Below are 22,369 nucleotides of genomic sequence, written 5' to 3' on the forward strand. Positions count from 1 at the left end.
CTACCTGTATATTAGTATGACAGTAAAATCTGTATGACCTTTAGGCATACCACCTTTGCCTCTCATCCTCAATATTTTCATCATGAAAATATTTGCCAGTAGTGTAATTTCTTCACAGAGTGAAAGAACCTCTGTGTGGCTGTTGAAAATACCAGTTAATTCATTTCTTGAAAGTGGGTGTTAAGTAAGGGAGAGAATATGATGAGTAAATCTGCTTATCTTCATCAGATAGAGCAAGCTTCTGTACATTTATTGTACACTTTGGTGTACAACATGGCTTTTTGAAGAGATTAGTGGATATCTGTCTCACTGTGAGAAAATATACAGAATTTTAAATAATAATAATACACTCCATAGTACTGCAGTGGAAAGTAAAACTTAATGAGTTAGAGTGTCTTGAATTAGTTGAAGATTCTCGTTAACTGCTATTTATAAAGCTTTCAAAGTCTATTTTATTTTCACCCTTTCATATATCCACTCTTCTGTTACTGGAAATTAATAAACAATAAAATTCAGAGTATACTCATTCTGTTATCGGACTACTAAGGACAAATTTTGCAAAATTCCCAGAGCTCTGTCAACATCTTTGATCTTGCTGGGGCTCAAAGGAAGCAAATTAAAAATGCATTAGTTTTAGCTGGAAACAGAGGGGTGCAAGGGGATCAATTTTTGTCAAATGGAAATGACAAAATCAGTAGGGGGAAATAAATTATATTTGAGTTTTGAAGAGGTTAGCGGAGATAATGGAAAGTGAAATAGAATTAGTATTAAAAATAACTGTAACACATATAATTGAGATGCAATTCTGGTTTTCATACATCTCCTTTCTGTTGTTTTGGGCTGCAGAATATCTTCTGCTGAGAGAGAGGTGGGGACTGTTTTTTTGTTTCCCTCGGTAGCAGGAGGGCTGGCAGTGGATAAGAGAGGAGAATATCAGTGGCAGGAGAGCATGTGGTGTCCTGGGGAAGCTGTAGCTAGCTGAACCATTTACAGAATGAACCCTTCTGGAAAATTTAGAAGGATGAGAAGCTGTCTATTTCAGTGGGATCTGCGCTGTCTTGGGTTTTCGGGGGTGTTGAAGCACTCCTGCACAACTCCTGAATGCCAAGTAAATCCCATGCACTTTTGATAAATACCAGAATAGTAAGAAATTCAAAGCAGTGGTATTTAAAGCCTCCATAAATTTTATAAATTCTGCTCCTACAAAGACAAGCATTTGGCCATTTGCAGATGGCTACACTAAAGCATGAAGATGATCAAGGTCACAATGTTGCCTTGTTGCATTTGCTGTATTTGAAAGTACAATACATCTCAGTTGATGCTGCCATGATAAGCTTGTCTTACCCATAACAGAGTACACTCTGGCTTTGTCTATTTGGACTTAATTCTTCAACTATGGCATCAGAGAAGTGATGTTTTATCGTCAATTTTCACTGAAAATATTAACATTGTACTCAGTTATTACTACTGCTGTAGACTTCTGGTGGCATATGTCCTTATGTTGACAAAGTTGCTACAAGATAAATACAGAATATAATGACAAGAGGGATGTAGAGCAGCCTCTTTTCTTGAGGCTTTGCTGCTGTAGTTTTACCAACATTGTTCTACTCCTTTATGATAATTCATAAGCTTTTCTCTGTATTGGTAATATCACAGGGAAAGAAAGACACAACTAATCACAACCATCAAAAATGACTTATCAGTCTAACCTGACTCAGCTGTGCCTGTCAGGCTGCCATCTGGCAAACTTATTGTCATCCATTTGGCCTACTAGGTCCTTATAAGAGTACTGAAGAGAGCTGAGGTCTTCATGCCTTGCAAAGATGAGTAGGAGAATGTGCAAATTATGTTCTTGACAGCAGGATGGGGAAGGGAGACTAGCAGTGCAAGGGAGCTTCAGGGCCAAGAGACTGGGAGCAGGAAAGAGACTGAAGAGGAGAAATCAGGTTTGCTGCCAATGACTTCAAGAGAGAAGTCTGTCCAGGTGAAAAAAAAAGATGAAAATCTTGGGATTATATGCTTATTGAAAAGGGAGACTAAATTTGGATAAAAATTCCCTTGGAAAATAAATTTCAAAGACAGCAAAGGCAGGAAGGTCTGTAAGAAGTGATCAAGAAAGCTGAGTATGATGATTGAATGCAGTGCCTGAGTATGGCATTTAAGTAGCAAACTGTAATTGAAGGACTAGGTCTAGATTAAAATTAGATTAAGATCAAAATTTAGAAGCATAATGAGAGGCCTGAAAAGTAGGGATGTAGTCTTGGAAAGGAAAGCAGGAATGAGAATGGAGAAAGAGGCAAGAAAAGACTTGAAATTATGATTGGCCAAATCATAATGGCCAAAATTATTTCACAAGAGCATAAAATGGGCAGGGCATAAAATCTGAACACAGGATTTTGGAATTTTGCTGTTATTCTTTTTATTACTTTGTATCTATAAAACCTACAGGCAAAATATGTGCCTTGTCTTCCTGTTATGCAGTTGTACAGGTCCTGATAGCTACGAGTGACTCTTTTATCTCAAGCTGATGAGGTGTGCAAAGATGTAAAGGTTCCTCTTGCTGATGCATGCAGCTCTCTCTATAATTGAATCCTCTTTCCATTTTCTTTATGAAGAATGGGCTCATGAAAATGTTGTGGCTGAAAAGTCAATAATTGAAAAACTACAGCTTGCTAGGATCTCTGCAATGTACATTTCTTCCCATATGTGGATTATTAGGACACCAGTGAAGCCTGAGCTTCCTATAGAATGCCACTGTCATGGAGCAAATGTAGTGAGTCTGCTCTGGACATGGAGTAGGACTGTGCAGTAAAAGAGAGAGTTTTATGTTACAATCTTTTTCACTTAAACCAGAAAATATGCATAATGAGAAAGGTAGTAGGAGTTTTGAGAAAGGTGGTCTCATGAAAAAGGCAGTAGGAGTTTTGAGAAAGGTGGTCTCATGAAAAAGGCAGTAGGAGTTTTGAGAAAGGTGGTCTCATGTATAAGACAGTTAAGTGCCAAATGAAGAAAAATAACTACTTTCCAGAATTATTTGTTATGTTGTAGAAATCTCTCTGAGCACATTTTTCAGAAGTTATTCTTTTGTTTTGTTGTTTCTGAGAAGCAAATCTATTACCTGAATGAAGCAGTGCAGGAATTCTCAGACATTTTAGCTTGTTGCCTTCACACTCCATTTTTTAACAAATCTGGCCACCCCACCTCCATAGCTTGTACACGTAGTGGTTCAAAACCAGGTGTAAAGAAAACTGGGAAGGGTAAGAAACCATCCAGACTCTTTCTGGGGATCAAGGCACATGGGCTACTCTGAGCAGTGTGCAATCCTCATCTCCCAGGTCAGGGTGGGCAGCAGCTGGCTGTGTGCTCCTACCCTGCATGATGCCAGCTGCAGGGAAGCTGCCAGGTCCTGTGATTGCACAGGGTCCCTGAGCAGGGAAAACAGAGAGAAGAAAGCAGCTGGAGGCTACACAGTTATGGGTTTATGTGCTGCTGCCTTCTCTTCTCAGCTTGTGTCTGTTGATTGCTATCCCCATCTCTCACTTGAAAACCTCTGTGAGGAAGTTTATAGAGTGAATGTCATCTCTGGCTATAAACTTTTCTGTAAGTTTTTCAAGTCACTTATGGAATTTAGAATTTATTACAATCTATATTTTTCCTCACTAAAGTCCTGACGAGGTTTAAAAAAAGTTGCCCATTATCTTAATCTTTTAAAAATAGATGAAGTAAAATTCTCCAGATTACGTTGACAGAGGTTTTAGGTCAGAACCTCACAGGCCACAACTCATTTATTCACTTAAATCCCATGTAGACGTAGTTCTGAATTAGCATAAATGTAGTTTGTGTTATCTAATCAGTTCTTTCTGTAAATTTTGTTATAAAATATTTTTCCAGGTCAGTTTTCAGACTGTAAATGTTTATATTTTCCAGGATTTTTTTTTAATCTTGCTAGAGTTTTTTTGTGTGTATAACAAGAAGTTATATGATGGATTTCCCCTAGGATACAGTTGCATTCTACTAAATATATATGAGAGACCATAAGTCTGGAGAGGAGATGTGTCAAGATCCAAAAATTCGCTTTGGGTAACCATACCAACAGTACAACAATCTATTAGGGACCATCTGCTGAAAATGAACCAGCATATGGATACCTAAAGAAATGTTCTGTGTTATTGTTCAGTCTTTGAGAGTAAGAAAGAAGACAGTTTGAAATTTGCTTGTGTTTAAGATTTTTTTTTCATTATGAATATTTACCACTGGACCAAGTAATCACTGATACTTACATGGCAGTGTAAATTATTCAGGTATGGCTTATGGTTTATTAATAAACAGATACAGTATTTCCTAAAGTGATATAAGTGGAAACAAAATTATTTTGATTTTTTTTCCCCAAATAGCTACAACTATAAATTTTAACTCCAAAGCTTTAAAAATAGTCAGTGTAATCTTAGGATCCAAACTTAGATGTAAAATAAGCATCCTGGTTTTCATAAGAGCTGATCAGCCAAAATGCCAACCAAAGAACAACAGGAATCATATTTCTAAAATTTATGTTCATATAAATATGGAATGTGGAGCTAAATCTCAAGCTTATGTCATAGAAAGAAGCTGAGCTAATGAACTGTACATCCAGGAGAAAAAATTGCTTTTGAAGTAATTTATGTATGAAAATTTCTGCATGGTACAGCTTGATAAGGGTAAACCTCGGTAGTGACAAAAACAACAAAAACTCTATGTGAAATGTAAGTTCTCATAAATGGTGCTACAACCATAATTTCTATGTATTATGAGACTATTGGATGACAGAGAAATAAAGAACATGTTGCTATACAGTATGAGGCAATTTATTCCTGAATAGCTTGAAATTGGATTGTAAATGTAATCAAGTGCATTGATGTTCTCAGCTATTTGGTAACGATGAAGTATGCTTTCCCAGAGAATTTTTCATTAAAGAAAATATTAAAATCTAAGTACTTTAATGCTATATCAAACAAAATCAGAAGATTTCTTGCTGAGCATTCAAATCTTTCATGCACCTATTTTTTTTTTTTTCTGAAGGTTTGGGTTCCTTTCAGCTCCAAAGATGAGAATTCACACCTCTCATAGAAAGTCCTTTACATTTATGGTCCATGTGTTCTTGAGCTCAGCAAGTGCATTTCTCTCAAAGCTGAATTTGGCCTGCTGTATTGGTGGGATATGCAGGTTTCTCAAGGCAGCACATCTTGCTTTAGTTATGGTTGTGAGCAGAAGTTAACACAATGTTGAGGCTTTTTTCTAAGACTGTTCCCCAGAACACGAGCAAGAATGGTTGGTTCTAGTGCTGTCAAGTTGGATTTCTTAGTGCCATTGTTAGATTAACATGGTTTTTATTTTTGTCCTTTCAAAATAGTTTTGTGAAAACTAGCCATTTTTCAATATAGATTCATATCGAAAAACATAAATCATGTGCTCATTATGGTTGGATTAGCAGTGTTAGTAAAACAATCCTCTCCAATTCTCTAGTTCTGTGTAGTCATAACTGAAGCTCAGGCTTTGAAAAATGAGAATTTTTATAACTTTTTTTAACCCACCACTCTCCCCATCTCTAACCTCTGAAAAGTTTCTATCTTCTGCTTCCACTAGGGAGCATCACCACTAGGATATTCCTACTTCTACTCAATTACTTTTCCTGGCAGCAGGGCATAGAGTCAACAAATCCACATTTGCAATAGCATTACTGGGAGAGTGAGTCTGCCCAATGAAGCAATTATCCTAAACAGGAGTCACTAGTGAAGACACATTTTAGAAATATGTCCTTTAGCAGGCTACTGATTGTAGCTATTTAATTCTCAAAGCCAAGCTTTTTGATCATATCCAATTGTCCATTATTGTCAGGAGTACCATGCACTCCACTATCCTGAAAGATAGTCACCAAGTTCTTAGACTACAGGTGTCACAGGAGATCCTCACTGGAAACAGAAATGTTGGGGTTTTGGTTATTTCTTAATTTATAAGTAGATATACAAGTCTTCTATCAAATTAGTCAAAATACCTCTAAGAGAATAAAACTTAGCTTTTTACTCCCTGTGACTTACTGGTCAAAATCCTTAATACTACAACACATTTTTTAAAATGTTAGCATTCACTCATTAAAACTAATGTAATTGTAGCTTGAGGCATTGCCAATACTAATCATACAATCTATTATAGGAAGTACTCACAATAGCTGTTGAAAAAAACATTGTGGAGTTGCTGGGAACAATGCATAATGTGTTTTCAATAGTCCTTTTTCTCATTCCATTACACAATAGAAATTAAGAATGTATTACAGTATAGTTCACTAAAATATTAATGGCTTTAATAACTCTAAGATAGAATCTCCCTCAGCCCACATAGGGTAAAGTTCACCCACCCACCACTGACTTTTCATCCCCATCCTCCTGGCACCATCCCACTTGTGCCGACCCACTTAATGTAGGGGAGCAAGCCAAAGGGGTCCCTGAGCCATACTGAGGGAAATTAAAGGTTAGTTTATGCAGTGGAGAAAGTATCCTGAAGGCAAGTTCACAGGTGGTTTTATGGTCCCTTTTGCAAGCTCACAGACTTTACAGTTTTTTTCCCTGCAAACTCTGTTTTCTTTCTTTCCCCTCCAATTCAGAGGGGGGACTCTGATCAGCAGGATTTCTATATGTATCAGGGAGAAGAATATTTGGTTTCAGATTTCTGAGGGCTTTTGTAATTGATGTCAACGATATAAATTTAATTGAATAAGGTCTAGGAAGCTTCACAGAGGGATCCTTTAAAGAGAGTTTCTCTCTACAGATTCCATCCCAGGAGTCTGGGAAAGAGACAACTGAAAAAAAAGTTAATTAATAACATTAAGTATTTATCCAGATAGTGCCAGAAGGCGAGGGACTACTCTGTCAGCTAGACTAGACAGGGTTGATCTACATAAGAGAAACTGAATTTCCTTCTTAAGCAAAAAGATCCTACATTTTAAATGGAAAAGAAAGATATATATATTTATATAAAAACCTATGAATAAATGCAAAAGCACTTCCAGCCTTTCTGTGTTTCTATGAATTCAATTAAATACCCAACAAACAAACAAACCACAAAGATTTAGTTCATATAGCTTTAAATTTAAAGATACTTTATTCTGACAAACAGAGGTGGTCTGGTAACATGGAAGCTAGCTCTGAAGAAAAGACAGGAGTAAATTAACTTCAGTCATGCTGGAAAGCTGTTTGTGGAAATCAGAGAGTACAAAACGAATGTTGCATCCTGGAGATATAAGTCTTCATATGTAAGACTCTTTCTTCATGGTTTAGAATGGAGTTCAGCTTTAAGGTCTGTGTCATAAACATTTTCAGAATTGGTTTCTAGTAAGGTAAGAAATAACAGAAAGTTTTCCCTAGCTGTAATTATAAAAAAACAAACCTAATGTTTAAGTACTGTTGATTGCCAAATTTCCAGGTGATCCCATGAACTGGTGGATGATAGGGTCGTCCAGGACACAATGGATATGCTTTAGAAAGCAAATGAAAATAGCCCAACAAAAGGTTTATGCAATAAAAACCAAATGGACAGTTGAAGTTACCATGGCAGGTGGTACAGCCTGTGATAGTTCTAGAAAATCCTCAAGAGTTTCCATGAGCAGAAACTCTATCCCAGAGCTTTAGGCAGATTTTTATATCTCCTATGATCAGATGGCAAGGTCTGTGGAGAGTAAGGACTTTGATCAGTCTTCATGGTTGTGAGTTTTCAGAATAATTTTTATTTGCTCATATAGTGATGAGAAGAAAATTCTGAGAAGAAAATGGCCTACCAGGTTTTGTTCTGAGTGAATTTATTTTGAGGACAGATCACTTCATATCAGATATATAGTCCAGACTGGTGGCAATGGCATTTATAACAGTGTGCAGATCTGCCAGGATGAGACAGATTCACCTATCCAATCACAGATGGTAGAAAATATGACTCACAGATGCTGCTGTGTGAGAGCTTGGCTTCAGCAGGGATTCAGGAGCACTTGCATAAATGGATTTTATTAGCTACCATGTATTTCTCCGAAGGCTGATTTACTGTTTGCTAGAAGGAAAATGAAAAGGGAAAAAATGAGAACCTTCCTCTTAAAGAAAAATTACATTTTTGATTGTGAGGAGTCTCACTAGCTCATGACTCTTTTGTCAGACAGAGAATTTGTTGGATTTGCAAGATCTGAGTCAAGACTCCTTCAGTGCATCTGGTGATTCCTGAGGAGTGAATGTACTGAACTTAAGGAGTTCTAGTGGGTGGGAGTGATGGCTGGGGAGAGGGAAAGCTGGGCTTCCTGCAGGTGGAAGGGGGAGAGCAGCAAGCCTTTTAGAAGCACTGTTAGTGATATACCAGTGGCATTTCTCAGGGCAAATCTTTTTTAGGGCAAGCTGCTAATAACTGGCAGAAAAGAAAAATAATTGAACCTCAGTGTTTTGTTCTGAAAGCTAGCATTCTGGTGGAGAGTTGTGCTTCAGAGCTTTTTCCAGCAGTGGTTTTGCCAAGGACAGAGCAATACTGTGATGGGTGTAGGAGGCAGCCCCAGGTGCCCTGCATTCAGCCCTCTCACCCTGCAGCAGCATCAGCACCACTGTGTTTTACAGAGCTCATCATGCTGGTGTAGGTCACTTAGGTTATCTGATGGGCTTTCTTTTGCTTGCCTTCCTCCTGGCTGTCTGGCAGAAGTAAGGGATGAATAATACCTGCTGCCAGTGACAGCTGCTGTTATACAACTCCCCTTCTGTCCAGAAAAGGGCAGAGTAATGCAGGAAAAAATTACTCCAAGGGATATCCAAGGAAGAGCTCAACTGTTTGCTGTATCTCTACTCTTACCTTTTCCCAATAACTACCTGTCCAAAAAAAAGGTTACCAAATTTACAAGTGAACAAAAATACTGATCTGCAGTAGTGCAAGGTTGAATGAAAGATGTACAAGAGCAAAGAGAAGTGATGTGATAACATTAGCAATGTGATAATCAGTAGGAAGTTATTTATTTTGATTCTGTGAGTGGATTATCAGTATTACTACTTTTAATAATATCCTTTCACTCTTTCTCTTCTGGCATTGCTGTGCCAGATTGATTAATATTACCAGGGGTTGGTAAATCTGAATCCAATGTAATCTTACTTTCAATATGAAGATAGCTCATACAAATATGGAAGACATTAGGCTGCTTACCTATCCTAGGTAAAATGTGCACTTATTTCCATTTGAAAGATAAGATATTTTGAGTTTTTTTTTTTTCAAGGAACCTTTTTGGCTTAGAAGAACAGAGGAAGACATTTCTGGCAAGATGCTTTCACATAGCTCTTAGTTAATCAAATGCATAGTTTTAGCTGAAGTTAATTGTCTTCACTTCCTCTTGGGGGACAGGGAGTGAGGAAGGGAGGGACATATTTCATAACACTAATTTTCTGACCCTAAATCTTACCCAGGATAGGTGGGATGAATTGTCTTTTAAAGCCTTTTGTCCCTGACTATTGAGAACGGCTAAACACATAATAGTTCAACAGCCTACTTCAGTATAAAACACTATCACCAGTTAAAAAGGAAGACCAACTAAAATATGCCAGTACAATAAATTCCCTAGCCATTTAAGAGGGAGGCAAAGAAATTTGAGTTAAAGTGTCAACATTTCATCTAAATCCATATTCTCTATAGACTTGACTCCCCATTGTTTTCTCTTCCATGTATTTCACCCAAGGCCTGTTTGCAGGCATTAGAAAAGAGATTTAAAAAGACGTGGGCTTTTTTAACAAGGGCTAACCTGTTCCTTTTCAGCTTTGATTGCCACTTGATAAACAGCTAAAAGGTCAGACATAGTTCTGTTTTCCCAAACAAGACAAGGGACCAAGCTGTGTCTGAGAATCTTTGCTTAATACCTGCTTTCATTTAAGCTTTATGAAGAAACATATTTCAACAGTCTTCCTCCCCCTGCACAGCACACCAAGGCACCTTTTCCTCTCCTTGCCAAATCATCCAGCAGCAAGACATATCACCATGAAAGCTGCACCCTCCCCATTCACCTGCCCTCTCCAGACATACCTGTGATGTCTCAGAATTCTGAGATGGGTGTACTGCTTCCTTGCTGCCACAAACATGTGGAAAGCATCCCGTGCTTTATGGCAATGCTAGCTACATGGATTTACATAACAGATCTCAGGAAATTAAAATATTGTATCGAGTCCTTTAGCTCATTCTGATTTCTAGCCTTTATTTTAGTCTTAGTTTATTCCAAATTATCTATAAAATAAACCAGCAGATTAACAAAAAGTGGTGCACAATGTTTCCAAAACATCTTCCAAAATAGAAAAGATATCACACCAAGCAATATGAAAACCAGACTTTCTAAAGTTCTTTATACATTGTTTCAAATTTTTGTCATTTTCATCATTTCCTTCAGCTTGATAAAAATGTCATGCAAATACAATTTATTCTACACAGGAATACTAACCTTGCCTCTATTAAGATTAGCTGACACTTCTGGCTTTTTAATGCGTTTTTGAAATCCTAATAATTTCATCAAATTGAACTGAAATAATCATAACTTTCTTAAGCTTCTCAGGCTTAATATTTTTGAATATTTCATTTGGATTAAGTCAGCTGTTTCCCAGAATGGAAACTTGGAAAAAAATGTGTGTATTTGTCCATGTTAAAGCAACTTGGCAAAAACTTTTGACTATCGGATTAGTGTACTCGATAAGAGAGATAGATATTAATTAAGAAACCATGACCACAGACTCAAGAGCACTGAAATAAAATTAATTTAAGACTGATATTTCAACATGATTACAACTTTGCAACTGAAATAATGCAATTGCAGTGTATTTTTTATGTGTTGCTATGTGTACAACAGTAGAAATTACATAGGGATTGCATCCAGTTATAAAAGACTCTAATACATGGTTTGGACTTTTATTTTTATCAGCAACTCTTGTTTTTCTTTTTTGAACCTAAACCCCAAGCAAAATTAAAAGCATGTTTTACACTAGATGTGCATTAAAGCCTCTGACCTTTGTAATACAGAAAAAATACATCATTCCTTCCTGCTCCCTGGGTAACAGAGGCAAATATTAAATACATAGACACAAAAAAACCTCAAAAATAAACTTTTGATAGCTTCTGCATTTTCCACATCCAAGAAGGTTATGAAAGAGTGAACACTAAATCTTAGTGAAAACTACCTCAATGCCTTCTATTCTGAGAGGTTGATGGACATTTTTCCACATTTGCATGCATAAACACAGTAGTGCCTCCCTAGAATATATTTTCCTCATTTTCCAGGAGTTAATATTAAACCTGGATTTCAATATACATGTTTGAGAGTCTTCCCAAAGTTTTTTTGAAGTGGGAAAGCACTTCAGATACTTCTAATAACCATGAAATGAACTAAAATAATTTGTCTTGCTTTCAACTTTCTATATTTCTTTTCTTTGTTCATTGTTAAAAACATTTACTATTAGCAACCTGTGTCTGTCTCCCTTTATAGGAATAAAGCTGTATAGGGTCTATCTGTGGCTCATGGGAATCTCCCTACTTCTTCTTTCTTTTTTTTTTTTTTTTTTTTTCTTGTGTCTCTCCAGATCATTAAAGACCAGAAGCTACTGGGGATAGTTGGAGGGATGCTACTGATTGATCTTTGCATCCTGATTTGCTGGCAGGTTGTGGATCCTTTGAGGAGGACAGTGGAAAAGTATAACATGGAGGTATGTCCTCAAGCCCAAGTAATACTAATGGTTGCATATTCAGAATCTACAGCTTTCCGTAAGATTAAGCTAAAGATGCATTAGGTAAAATGAAAGCAAGTCAAGTTGTGTATTTCGGGGGAGGAAGGGTTCTGGTTTTCAAAACCAAATAAAAAAGAAAGAACTGCAACCAAAAGAAATTGTGTATGTAGTTGCAGATGCCACATTTCTGTCACTTGTGAGACATTTTATTTCCAAGGGTTGTAAACACAGGAGAGTCCTCTGCTAAGACTCTCTATTAGAGTCTGTTGCAATAAATAATAGATTATCAGAACCCATTAGTGAATTTCAGTAAGAGCTCATTCAAGATAAGTGCAGGAGAGGTCACTGCTTAGGCTGCATTCTTTGTGGAGATGGTCAGGAATTATGTTACCTACTGCTATATTTATTTGCAGTAATTTTATGTGCATGCACCCATACTGATTGTTCCTCTTTTAATGGTATTCCCAGAAAGGTCACACGAACAATTTTGATAGGCAGGAGGTAATAACTTAATGCCAGCTGTACACAACACTCTAGTTGGTTTCTAGAAGTGGAGCTGAAGTAGAGTGTTCTGGACAAACTGACTGCAAGAAACATGGCAGCAAAAATTTATACCTAGAAAAAAACATGTATCTGTATGTGCATTGTTTGAGAGTTTATTGCCTCCAACATGGAAACTGGTGATATTTGAAAACTAGATTATATGAGGACAATCTAGAAGTGTTAGTCTCTTCTCCTATACTTGGCAATCAATAAGAAAAAGAACAGTTGTTTTCTCTTCTGATGTTAACATTTGCAAAAAAATATATACCATTTAGCTCCACTGCTTTTACTTTGTTCTTACTTTGCAGTGTAGCTCTGGAATTTTATTAGGAGAAATTTTACTTTTTTAGTATAATTTGTAGAAAATACCTTAGAACAGTGCCACTTAAACTGCAAGGGATTTCTTTGAAAAAATCATTTTAGAATCTGAAAAGATTTGTGTCAGTCATTCCCTAGAGTTTGAAAGACTTCCCAGATAATACAGTTGTCAATAAAAAATAGAAAATGTAACTGAAATTTGTCTGCTGGAGACACTTTTGGTCTATGTGTGTATAGCTTGAAGCCATAGCAGATTGTTGAGAGCCTTGTTTATTTTATTTTGCTCCAATTGTATTGTGATATTTCAGTTGTCAGTATTGTGAACATTTTCTCTGCTCATCTGAACCCAAATATATTATGACAAATAGTCACAAAATCCAATTAAAATAATCTCAGATAGAAGGAATTTTACTTTTTACTTTAGTTTGAACTAAAAATCCTGATATCTAGTCTTATTAGATTCATTTGAGTACAATGTCCATAGACAGCAGCAGTAACTGTGAAGTTAAACCCTAAGTACCATATATTTAAAAAAACAATGTTTACTGTAGTTTTAAATGATTGTAATTTCCATCTGAACTTTGATCATCTAATATATAACACTAAAAACTTAGTGTGTTTTTTCCACATTTGGGGCTTTCCAGACCATGGGGCTGCACACCAGTTGTCTGAGCTTTGCATAAGAACTGAAATTCTTCTGGAATTATATAAGCCCATGCAGAGTGACACTCACTGAATGCATACATGACAATGTTTGATATTTTGATCCCTCAGCCAATAGGCTTGAACTTACTGTTAGAGCTCTTAGCTATTACTGTAAGTTGTGCAGAATATTTTTTAAGCTAATGGATTTGGGGTAGGAGGGAAATAAAAGTATCATGCTAGTAAATGTAGTCACTAAAATATTGTATGTGCATAAAATGTTACTATAAAAGCAGTGAGGTGGACTTCAATTTACTTTCCTGAAGCACACCTCTTCGGGTCTCAAAAAATCCTGTGTGAAAGCAAATGACAATTGTCTCCACTGCTATAATTATTATTGTTGCTGGTTGTTGTTATTGTTGTTGTTGTATTATTTTTTAATTTTTAGGTTTCTAAAGTGTAATGGTGAATTCTTTATTTGAGTTTGATTGAGCACATATTATCTTTTATGTGTTTGAAAAATACTTGCCACATAGTAAACACTAATGGTGGCAAGTTTCTGTTTTATTTCAGCAATATTTTGTAGCGGAAATTTCTTGTCCCACTTGATTCTCTGAAATAATTTTAAAGGGATTATTTCTGTCAGTTAATGCTAAGCCAAGTGATAAAGATTAAACTAAATGTAGGCTCCAAAGTTATGAATGCAATCAGTCATTCTAGCTAATGAACCATTTGAGTTCTGTTTATGAATATTCATCAGCTTCCTGTGTGATAGTTGTGCATTTGGCTTCTATCTGGTGACCCTGGAGCTGTTTGCAAAGTCCAAGCAATCCATGCTTTATAAGCTGAGGATAGGCAGTCTAAATCTAAAAATACAAAGAGAAGTTAAGACATTTTTAGAGACTCTCTGGCTGTTACAGAAGGCAGAAATCTTATGGAATGTTGGATCTGTCATTTTTCAGACCGATTTCTGGCATCCTGACCCTAGAGGTATAGTTTCTTTAGGAAAAGCACATCTGTGGCTGCCATAAGACACCATATTAAAAGTTTTAATGACTGAACCATAAAGCATCCAGATCCTCCAGTCATCAGTGGGGGAAGTAGTTTGTGGTATATGGACAATAAATTTGCTGGATAAAAGAAAAGAGGTTAAAGGCCAAGGCAGGGGCAATGTTAAAACTCCCCTATCTGTATAGTGATCTGCAGAAGAATCATAATGGTGTCCCTATGTACATTTCCTAAGAGTGCTGTAGTCTTAATTTTCACATAATGTAAAAGCATTTGATGACACAAAGGGCTTCTAATCTCCAAGCAGCAGTGTAAAAAAAAAAAGGGAATTAATCCATAATGTTACCTCTATTTATCTGTTTTCCTAGTTTCCCTGCCTGTAGCATTTCTCCTTTTGCTAATTTTTCAGACCAGTGGAGAGACCAATCACTTTTTTTCCTCACTAATTTCTTCCTAGGCTGAACTAGGAATTTGCTTTTTTCATCATTTCACCTTTTTTGTCATACTCAAAATGATTATGCTCAGATCTGAGCTAGGTCTCTGCCAGACTGTTTCTCCCAGTCATGTGAACTGGAGTGCATCCTTTCTTCCCTGTCTCACTGGCTGGGCTGCCCATGAGGAACTATGGTGCTTCTGTGGTTGCTGCTGTAGAAGAGATTTGCAAGGCTCTACCAGTTTGCTTTTTGACCTGCTTTCTTAAGAAGACAATGTTTATGTGCTAGGGTGCTCTGTGTGATTTTTTTTTCCTACTGCCTAACAAACTTTGCCCGTTTCAGTCAAATGTGACAAATTTGAGCAGATACAGCTCTAAAGGACGTAGAACCGCAACAGACTTGCTGGAAACAGCCAGCTGTGTGGAGGAGAGGTTCTGACAGTGTCTCCTCTAAGAGAAGGGTCAGAGAGTGAGTTTATCCCCTTGTCTAAAAACAGATATTTTAAATGACCTGCTACATGAGAGCTTCACTCTTAGCTGAAGAGAACCCAGCCACAAGACAAAAAATATTTAGGAAACCAGGTCCCCCTAGTTTCAGTTGCTCAGCTGTGTTGGAATGATATCACAGTCTGAAATAGCAAAATCCGTTAGAAAGTGGAGTCTGTGCAACAGCCATATCATAATTCAATCATGTACTTCGTGCAGTTGAAAGGGTCCATGTGTACACATGCACTCACACTCGCCTCTTGCTCACAATTAGCTCAGCTAGTCAGAGCATGGTACTGATAATGCCAAGGCCATGCGTTCAGTTCCTGTATGGTCCATTCACTTAAGAGCTGGACTTGGTGATCCTTGTGGGTCCCTTCCAACTCAGAATATTCTGTGATTCTATGGTGTAGTAAATCTTTTACTCTAGAGTTCAGCTTGAAAGCCTCTGACTGGCTTATCTTCTCCCAACACAAATATCTATGAAACAGATTGGATCTCTGTGGCCCTGGAAAGTAGACAGTGATAATGTTTAATAAATAATAACTTTTAGAGGAAATGGACTACCTTTTATAATTCCCAAGGTAAAAATATCTTGCATTAGTGATAGATTCAATGAAAGTAGTATCTTGCATACTGGATGCCAATATTTCTTGTAAAATTTTAAAGCATTTATCCAGGGCAGCAGCCTTTGTAGTCCTTGATGTCTTAGTACCAATTAAGTAGTTATTTCTGTGATGTTTCCTCTTATGCATTCTTATGCTAGCATCATCAATATTTAAAAATAAACTTCGTTCTGGTATCTGGAATACCAGTATTTAAGGTTTCACCCTAATTTGTCCTGGGATGGTAATAAACATGAAATAGAGAAAAAAATCTGAATGAGATGCCATTTTAGAAGACACAGAAGAGAAAAAGCAATCCTATTTGGGCTTCTAGCATTGATATAAATGTAAAATGCAGAAACCAATATGAGGAAACTTTATATGAGGATATTGTAATAACAAAAATACCAATATGCAGGAAAAATTAGTAGGCCATGCCAGTGTCAGAGTAGTGCAGTATGTTAAAGAAAAGTCAATTCATATTACCAAATTAATAATTTCAGTGACTGAGACAGAATTCCTATGTATTACAAGTCTATAACAATACTGCCAGACATGTTACTACACAACAAGCCAGAAGGTCAGCTTTGACTGATATGCTGAGGGACTCAAAAACATTGCAAAACCAAAAAAAAGGCTATGTAAACTGGACAAATGTGCTGCTCAGACTAATTTATTTGTAATTCAACAGATTAAAGAACCCACAGGCAGAGACTTAACCCTTGATTTCATTCTGAATAGCACACAGAATCTGTTCCAAAGTCTTGATAACTCAGTTTTCCATAGCTACAAATAAATTGTTCTTAGTTTTGATAGCTTTGAAAAAGCAACAGCCAAAAAAGGTCTGTAGAGTGGTACTCACCTTCAGAAAGCAGAAGAACATTAAATTAAGGAAGTGTCTTAAAGAGAGGCTAAAGAGTAAACTGTAGAGAGTTAAATGTTTACAGGTGGTTTAAAGAGTATTAAGAACTTTATATGTGAGACACAGAGTAAATTCATGCCACACATCAAGTAAGACTTGAAAAAGAAAAGACTCAGTGTGACAAAACAGCAAGAAGACATCCTTCAAAAAAAAAAAAATTATATCCAAATGGGGAAAATACACAGGATCATAATGTCTGGTAAGTTAAATGTAGAAGAAAATAAAGCAGTCTAAAAAAGCATCTTACAATGAATGAAAAAAGAATAATAAATCTTTCTGTAAATACCAGTAGCAGCAAGTTTGCCATGGAATCTTGGGAATAATATTTAAGCAGAATAGAAGATCATTACTTGCAGAAAATAAGGCTATGTAGAATGATTAAATGATTGCGTTGCTGCTTTGTTCAGCAAAATTCTTAGTGGAAGGATTTGTGGAGATTTCTGTGCTAGAACCCTTTTGATGAACTCACTGAGGAGTGACTGGAGTTGCTGGAAGGAATAGGGAAACTGATCAGAAATAAATCAATGGAAAAAGATTCTATTCTCCCAGGTTTTCTATAGCAATTCAAAAGAATAATTGTCAGACTACTGACAACAGTATGTAATCATTAGCTCAGAACTGCTTTGATATCTGAGCAAAATGTTGCAAATATCTTGCCATGTTTTCAAGACAGAGTAGAAACTTTAAATTTGTATGTTAATGTAGTAGGCCAATTTATAAGAATTATAATCAGGAGTAGGATTAGAAATTGATATGCTACATTGTGGAGTAGTTGACACCAAACTTGTGAAGGAACAAGTCGTAAAAACTTAGTGAAGTCCATTGAAGAAGCCAGCAGACATGAATAGAAGCTGACACAGTCAGCTAGGTCTCAAAAAAAGGACTCGTCAATTTCTTTCATCAAAGGCTCTCACAGAAAGGAAATAGACATGGAATAAGAGAGAAGCCCTCAACTGGGTATGAAGTTCTTTAGAATAAGGAAACAGAATTAAGAAATAAATAAAAGTTCATTTTCTAGTAAGGAGGCATGTTGCCAGTAGGGTCCTTCAGGACAAGTCCCAGTCTTTGTGCTGGTGCCTGTATTGTTCAGTGGAAGAGGTTATATCAAGTTATTTCAGAAAATATAAACGAGGGCTGACTTTGAAAAATACGGGACAGACATTGCAAAGCTTAACATAAAATGAAATGCTCTTCCCTTATTGGAGCTGCAGCAGTAAAAATAAATGTTGTCTTGTTTGTGATGGTAACTCTTTCTGATATAGAGGAAGGTGGAATTATAGATTTAAGTTCAGCTAGAGGAAACCGATCTATTAATAGATTAAATAAATTGAATACATATTACATCTTTCTGAATAAGACAGAAAAGCCTGTCTTAAAACAATTATAATTGCCTACAGTTTTCATTTAAATAACTAACCCACAACAAAACCACACACATTAGCTGGCTTGACACGGCTCTCTGAGCACCCAGATATGTGGAGTATATCCTCAATAGATGGATGTAAGTACAACAGGACTGGAGGAATAAATATTGTTCCTGGGTATCTGATTGTCTTTTCTGTGGGACTGCTCTAAGAACCTGAAGAAATTAATACTACTGAGCTGTTCCTTGGGCTGTACATGAATTTTACTATATATAGATATACAATTCTAAAAGTTACTCACAATAATAATTCAAAGTCAATGGTAAGTAAGAGTTATGCAAAAATAACTGAGATGGGATGTAAAGACTACTCAGGAAGGAGTGCATATATTAAGTGTGAAAGTCCGAGGTGAGCACGGTGCTGTACCCTGATGGACTAGTTAAGTAAGAGCTCTGGTCATCAAGTATAAAACATTTCCTTAGGAAAGACTTTTGTCTTTTAAAATTGCTTTGTCCCTACATTTTTTTTGGTGAAAGTTATGTGAAAATTTGAATTCAGCTGCACAGATGTAGATATTTTCCTTTAATATCCATTTTCATTAATAACACTGCTGTTGAAGGGACTGGAAAATACTTTGGTCCAAAATTACACACAGAGGAGTGTGGGGTGGACTGGGGTAGGGAGTGTTAGTATTCACATGATAACATGGGAGTAACTTAGGTATGGAATTGGTGAAGGTGTCTGGTTCAAATTCATGCACTCAAGCAGATTTTTGTAAATTCTTTGACATTTTGAAAAAATCAGATAATGTTCTTTTTCTGCACATGTATATATGCATAAACAGATGTGTTTATGGGGGTTTGTTTACATTGTGCTTTTCAGTCAGCTAACAGCCAGATTAGAGAGATCTTTGTTAAATGTGTGATGTGAAATGAAGAATATAATTGGCTGAAGTAGTTTCTGCGGGTGTTCAGCCTAATGCAGGTCAAAGCTTGTTAGTCAATTTGTTCTCTATATATCGTTACACCCATCTGTTTCCCCTACCATTTTTAAAATAAATTTAATTTCTTTCCTTCCAATTTGAAATATTACAGACTGTGGGAGCCAAATGTCTCCTGAATTCTGTAGCCTGTTTTCAAACCCTGCCATTGTAGCTCTCAGTAGGTGGCCTGAGAACTCTTACTTGCATCTGTTGGGACACTCTGGTGGCTGGCAGATGCTTGAGAGGGAAAGGAACTGAATGGCCATAAAGTCATCTGTAAACCTTCTACCAGCCCAGAGGATCTAACATAAGTCCAGAGAAAGAGTAAATACTAAAGAGTAAAAGCTGGTTTACTTCTCTCTTTCATTTGACATCAGTTTCCAAGGAAACAGAACAAAACGTGAGAGCTTGGAGCCAGCAGCTGAGATTGACTCAGCTGGTGGCTAGTCCTGCTTCTGTTCCCATGGAAACATGTATCAAATTGGCAAAAATAAGAAAATAGGGCAGGGTCAGTTCCAAAATGGCAGGATGAATGGCTGCTGCTTAACAACAGCTACTTAACAAGATGAGGCTTGCTGGTAAAGAAATTGCTGGTACTTATTCCTCTTGAATAAACAATTCCAATTTAATTCTGCCTCCAAAAAAACTAGTACTTATAATATTCCCACCTTAGGAATATAGGAACCACTGTCATTGACCAGACTTGTAACTCCTCTTGTCCACCACCTCGTTTAAAACAATGACTGGCCCAAATACTTTGAGGTGGGTGCCAGAAATGTGTAGTGCACATCTGAAAGTTCATCTGTCATATTTGAAAATTTCATCAGTGATTCATAATGAGTAGTAACTTGAAATGAGCAGTTGTGTATAACTCATAGTTCTTATACTCTCACTAATTGAAGACTTTTGTTATTCTCATAAATGTCAGAGGGTTTTGACTCTTGCAAACTTTGCATAGATCAGTGTAATTGCTAACTAGACACAGTGTGAAGAACTTCATTTCTCAGTTTTTGAAATGTTGCTTTTCAGTCTCATTGAACATACATTATTTTTCTTTTAGGGAAAAAGAAGATAATTGAGTCTTCCACATTTCCTTTGGCAGCACCAATCATTACTATACATCTGTGTGTTTACAACCTTATTTTCCTCTTTTCTCTTTGGTAGATAGTCCCAATCTTGTAAAGCTCTTTTTCATGTGACATAGAAACTCTAAAGCATCCTTTTTAGATAGGATGACTAATATTGCATATTTTAGAAGATCTGTGTAATGCGTTTTATCTATTATTCATCCTCTTCCATATATTTAGTGTATTATTTTTCATTGTTGCACACCATTGAACAAAATTTTGGACTTCACTGTCAAAGCGATTCCCAGATCATTTCCATGAGCTAATTATGACTCTGAGAAAATGTATAAGTAGTCCTACTGTTTTTACAGTAGCATTACAGCTACTGAAATCAAATTCCACTTGTCATCATATGGCCCACTCAGCTACACTCCTCACATTTTTAGACTCAATTAACCTCAGAATTTTTGTCTGGGTATTTTCATGGTTGTGTTGTTGGGCAAAACTGATTTTAGTATAGAATTATGGTTCTGTATATCTTACAAAGTATTATTCTGGAATATGGAAGCATGATAGTGGAGGAGTTTTGTTATATAATTATTGTTACTTGGGCTACTGTTCTGTAGTCACATTTCTGGCCTGTCACTGCTACTTTGCAGTAGCTGCTCCAGTTCTGAGGGCTCTGCTGCCAGAGGTACCCAACAGGACCCATCCTTTCAGCTGCTTTTGGAAACACAGACTATTGTTTCCCCTTTGGGATTTTAAGGCATAATCCCTAGTCCTCAGTGAATTAGTCTATTGGAGGAAAGGAAATCAGATGTCAGACATCTAACCCAAACAAGTCAGTACATACACACAGACCTTAGCAGCCATTTCCCACTTATGATAGCAGCACTGCTGAGGTTGCTGTGTGAGACAGCCAGTGAATGATTCACCACCTAACCATCATTAAAAGCAGCAGACACATCATCTGTAGGGAATACCTGGCTGCTTCACACAGAAGGCACTGTGACAGTTTTGTTCATTCACTGAGGAGGCTCAGTATATGATAGACCCAGTGGCACTTGTTCACTTTAAACTTCAAATACATAGGATACAATCATTCAGATTTATTTTTTCTGAAAACTGAAGCCAGAGCTAAACTCAACAATGATTTTATGCTCCTTCATAAGACTACATTGTTGGTATAGGACAACTCTGATATTTTTGGCAGTTAGGAACTGCCTACCAAATAGAAACATATCCAGCTTTAGGATATTTCAGCATTTGTTAAGCACTACGATATTAGCAAGGTCATAGAAGCTCTTTTCCTCACATGCTTACCTTCTTCTTTCAGAGGGAAGTCTCTATGAGATCTCTATGAAAATCTCTGGACACATTTTCACTTAAACTTCATATTGAGTGTCAAGATTTACAGGCTTTATAAGCCAGAGAGGAATATTTTTTGCTCTTTTTTTCAGTGATTTGAGTTATTAATATCAGAAGTGAAAAAATACAAGAAAATTCTTCTCTCCATCAATCACCAAAACTGATGAGAATAAACTTCCAGAAAACAGTCTAGTAACTGATTAATCTTCCTTGCTGCGTTTTATCCTGGGTACTCAATGTTCAACCCTTTTGAGCATTGTAGCACCTCTCTTGTTTTCTGGAAGAAACCACCACTATATAAGAAAGACAGACTTTAATGCTTATGCCCAAAACCAGAAGCTGATATGGATAAAAAGAACCACAATTAATTACTCCACAAGTATGCTAAGGCTGCAATAGAGACCAATAAAATCTTTCCACCAGACATCTCTGCAAATTGAGAATTCCACATTAAAATAGCTATTTAGAATAGAAGATTATGTAATGTAATTAATACTTCTTTGGGGGAAGAATATTCTCTTTTTCCTTCAAATGTTTAAATAGGCTGATACTGAAAAGATACAATCTGGATATCCTGGTGCTTCTTTAAAACCATTCTTTCAATCATAAGCAATTTTATGGAGAAGTCAAGCCTCAAGCTTGTATTGTAGATAATTATAGGTAGTATCATTTGCCTAGAATGTTCTGAGTTCTGGCCAGCAAATTGTACTGGAAAGGATTAAGGGCAGTGATTGTCAGTTTGGAAAAGCAAGCCACGAGTAACCTGCCACAAGATCTTTATGCAGTGCTTGACCATGAAGTAATGCTCTCTCACTCAAAGGGAACACCTTGGCTTTGCACTAAAACCACTTCAGTGCTGCTCAAAGTTAATAGAAACTGATGTACTTTTCCTT

General features: G+C 36.7%; 1 protein-coding gene across 1 annotated transcript in view; it reads left to right on the forward strand.

Moving 5' to 3' along the window:
• The window catches only part of GABBR2 (gamma-aminobutyric acid type B receptor subunit 2), a 350,484-nt gene that overhangs the window by 209,419 nt on the left and 118,696 nt on the right, over positions 1-22,369 (forward strand). The window contains exon 13 of the mRNA XM_053976709.1: positions 11,595-11,717. Within this exon, the coding sequence (XP_053832684.1) occupies positions 11,595-11,717 (123 nt within the window). The remainder of the gene's footprint in view (positions 1-11,594; positions 11,718-22,369) is intronic.

This window comes from Vidua macroura, chromosome 1, assembly GCF_024509145.1.
Source record: "Vidua macroura isolate BioBank_ID:100142 chromosome 1, ASM2450914v1, whole genome shotgun sequence".
In the NCBI taxonomy this organism is placed as follows: Eukaryota; Metazoa; Chordata; class Aves; order Passeriformes; family Viduidae; genus Vidua; species Vidua macroura.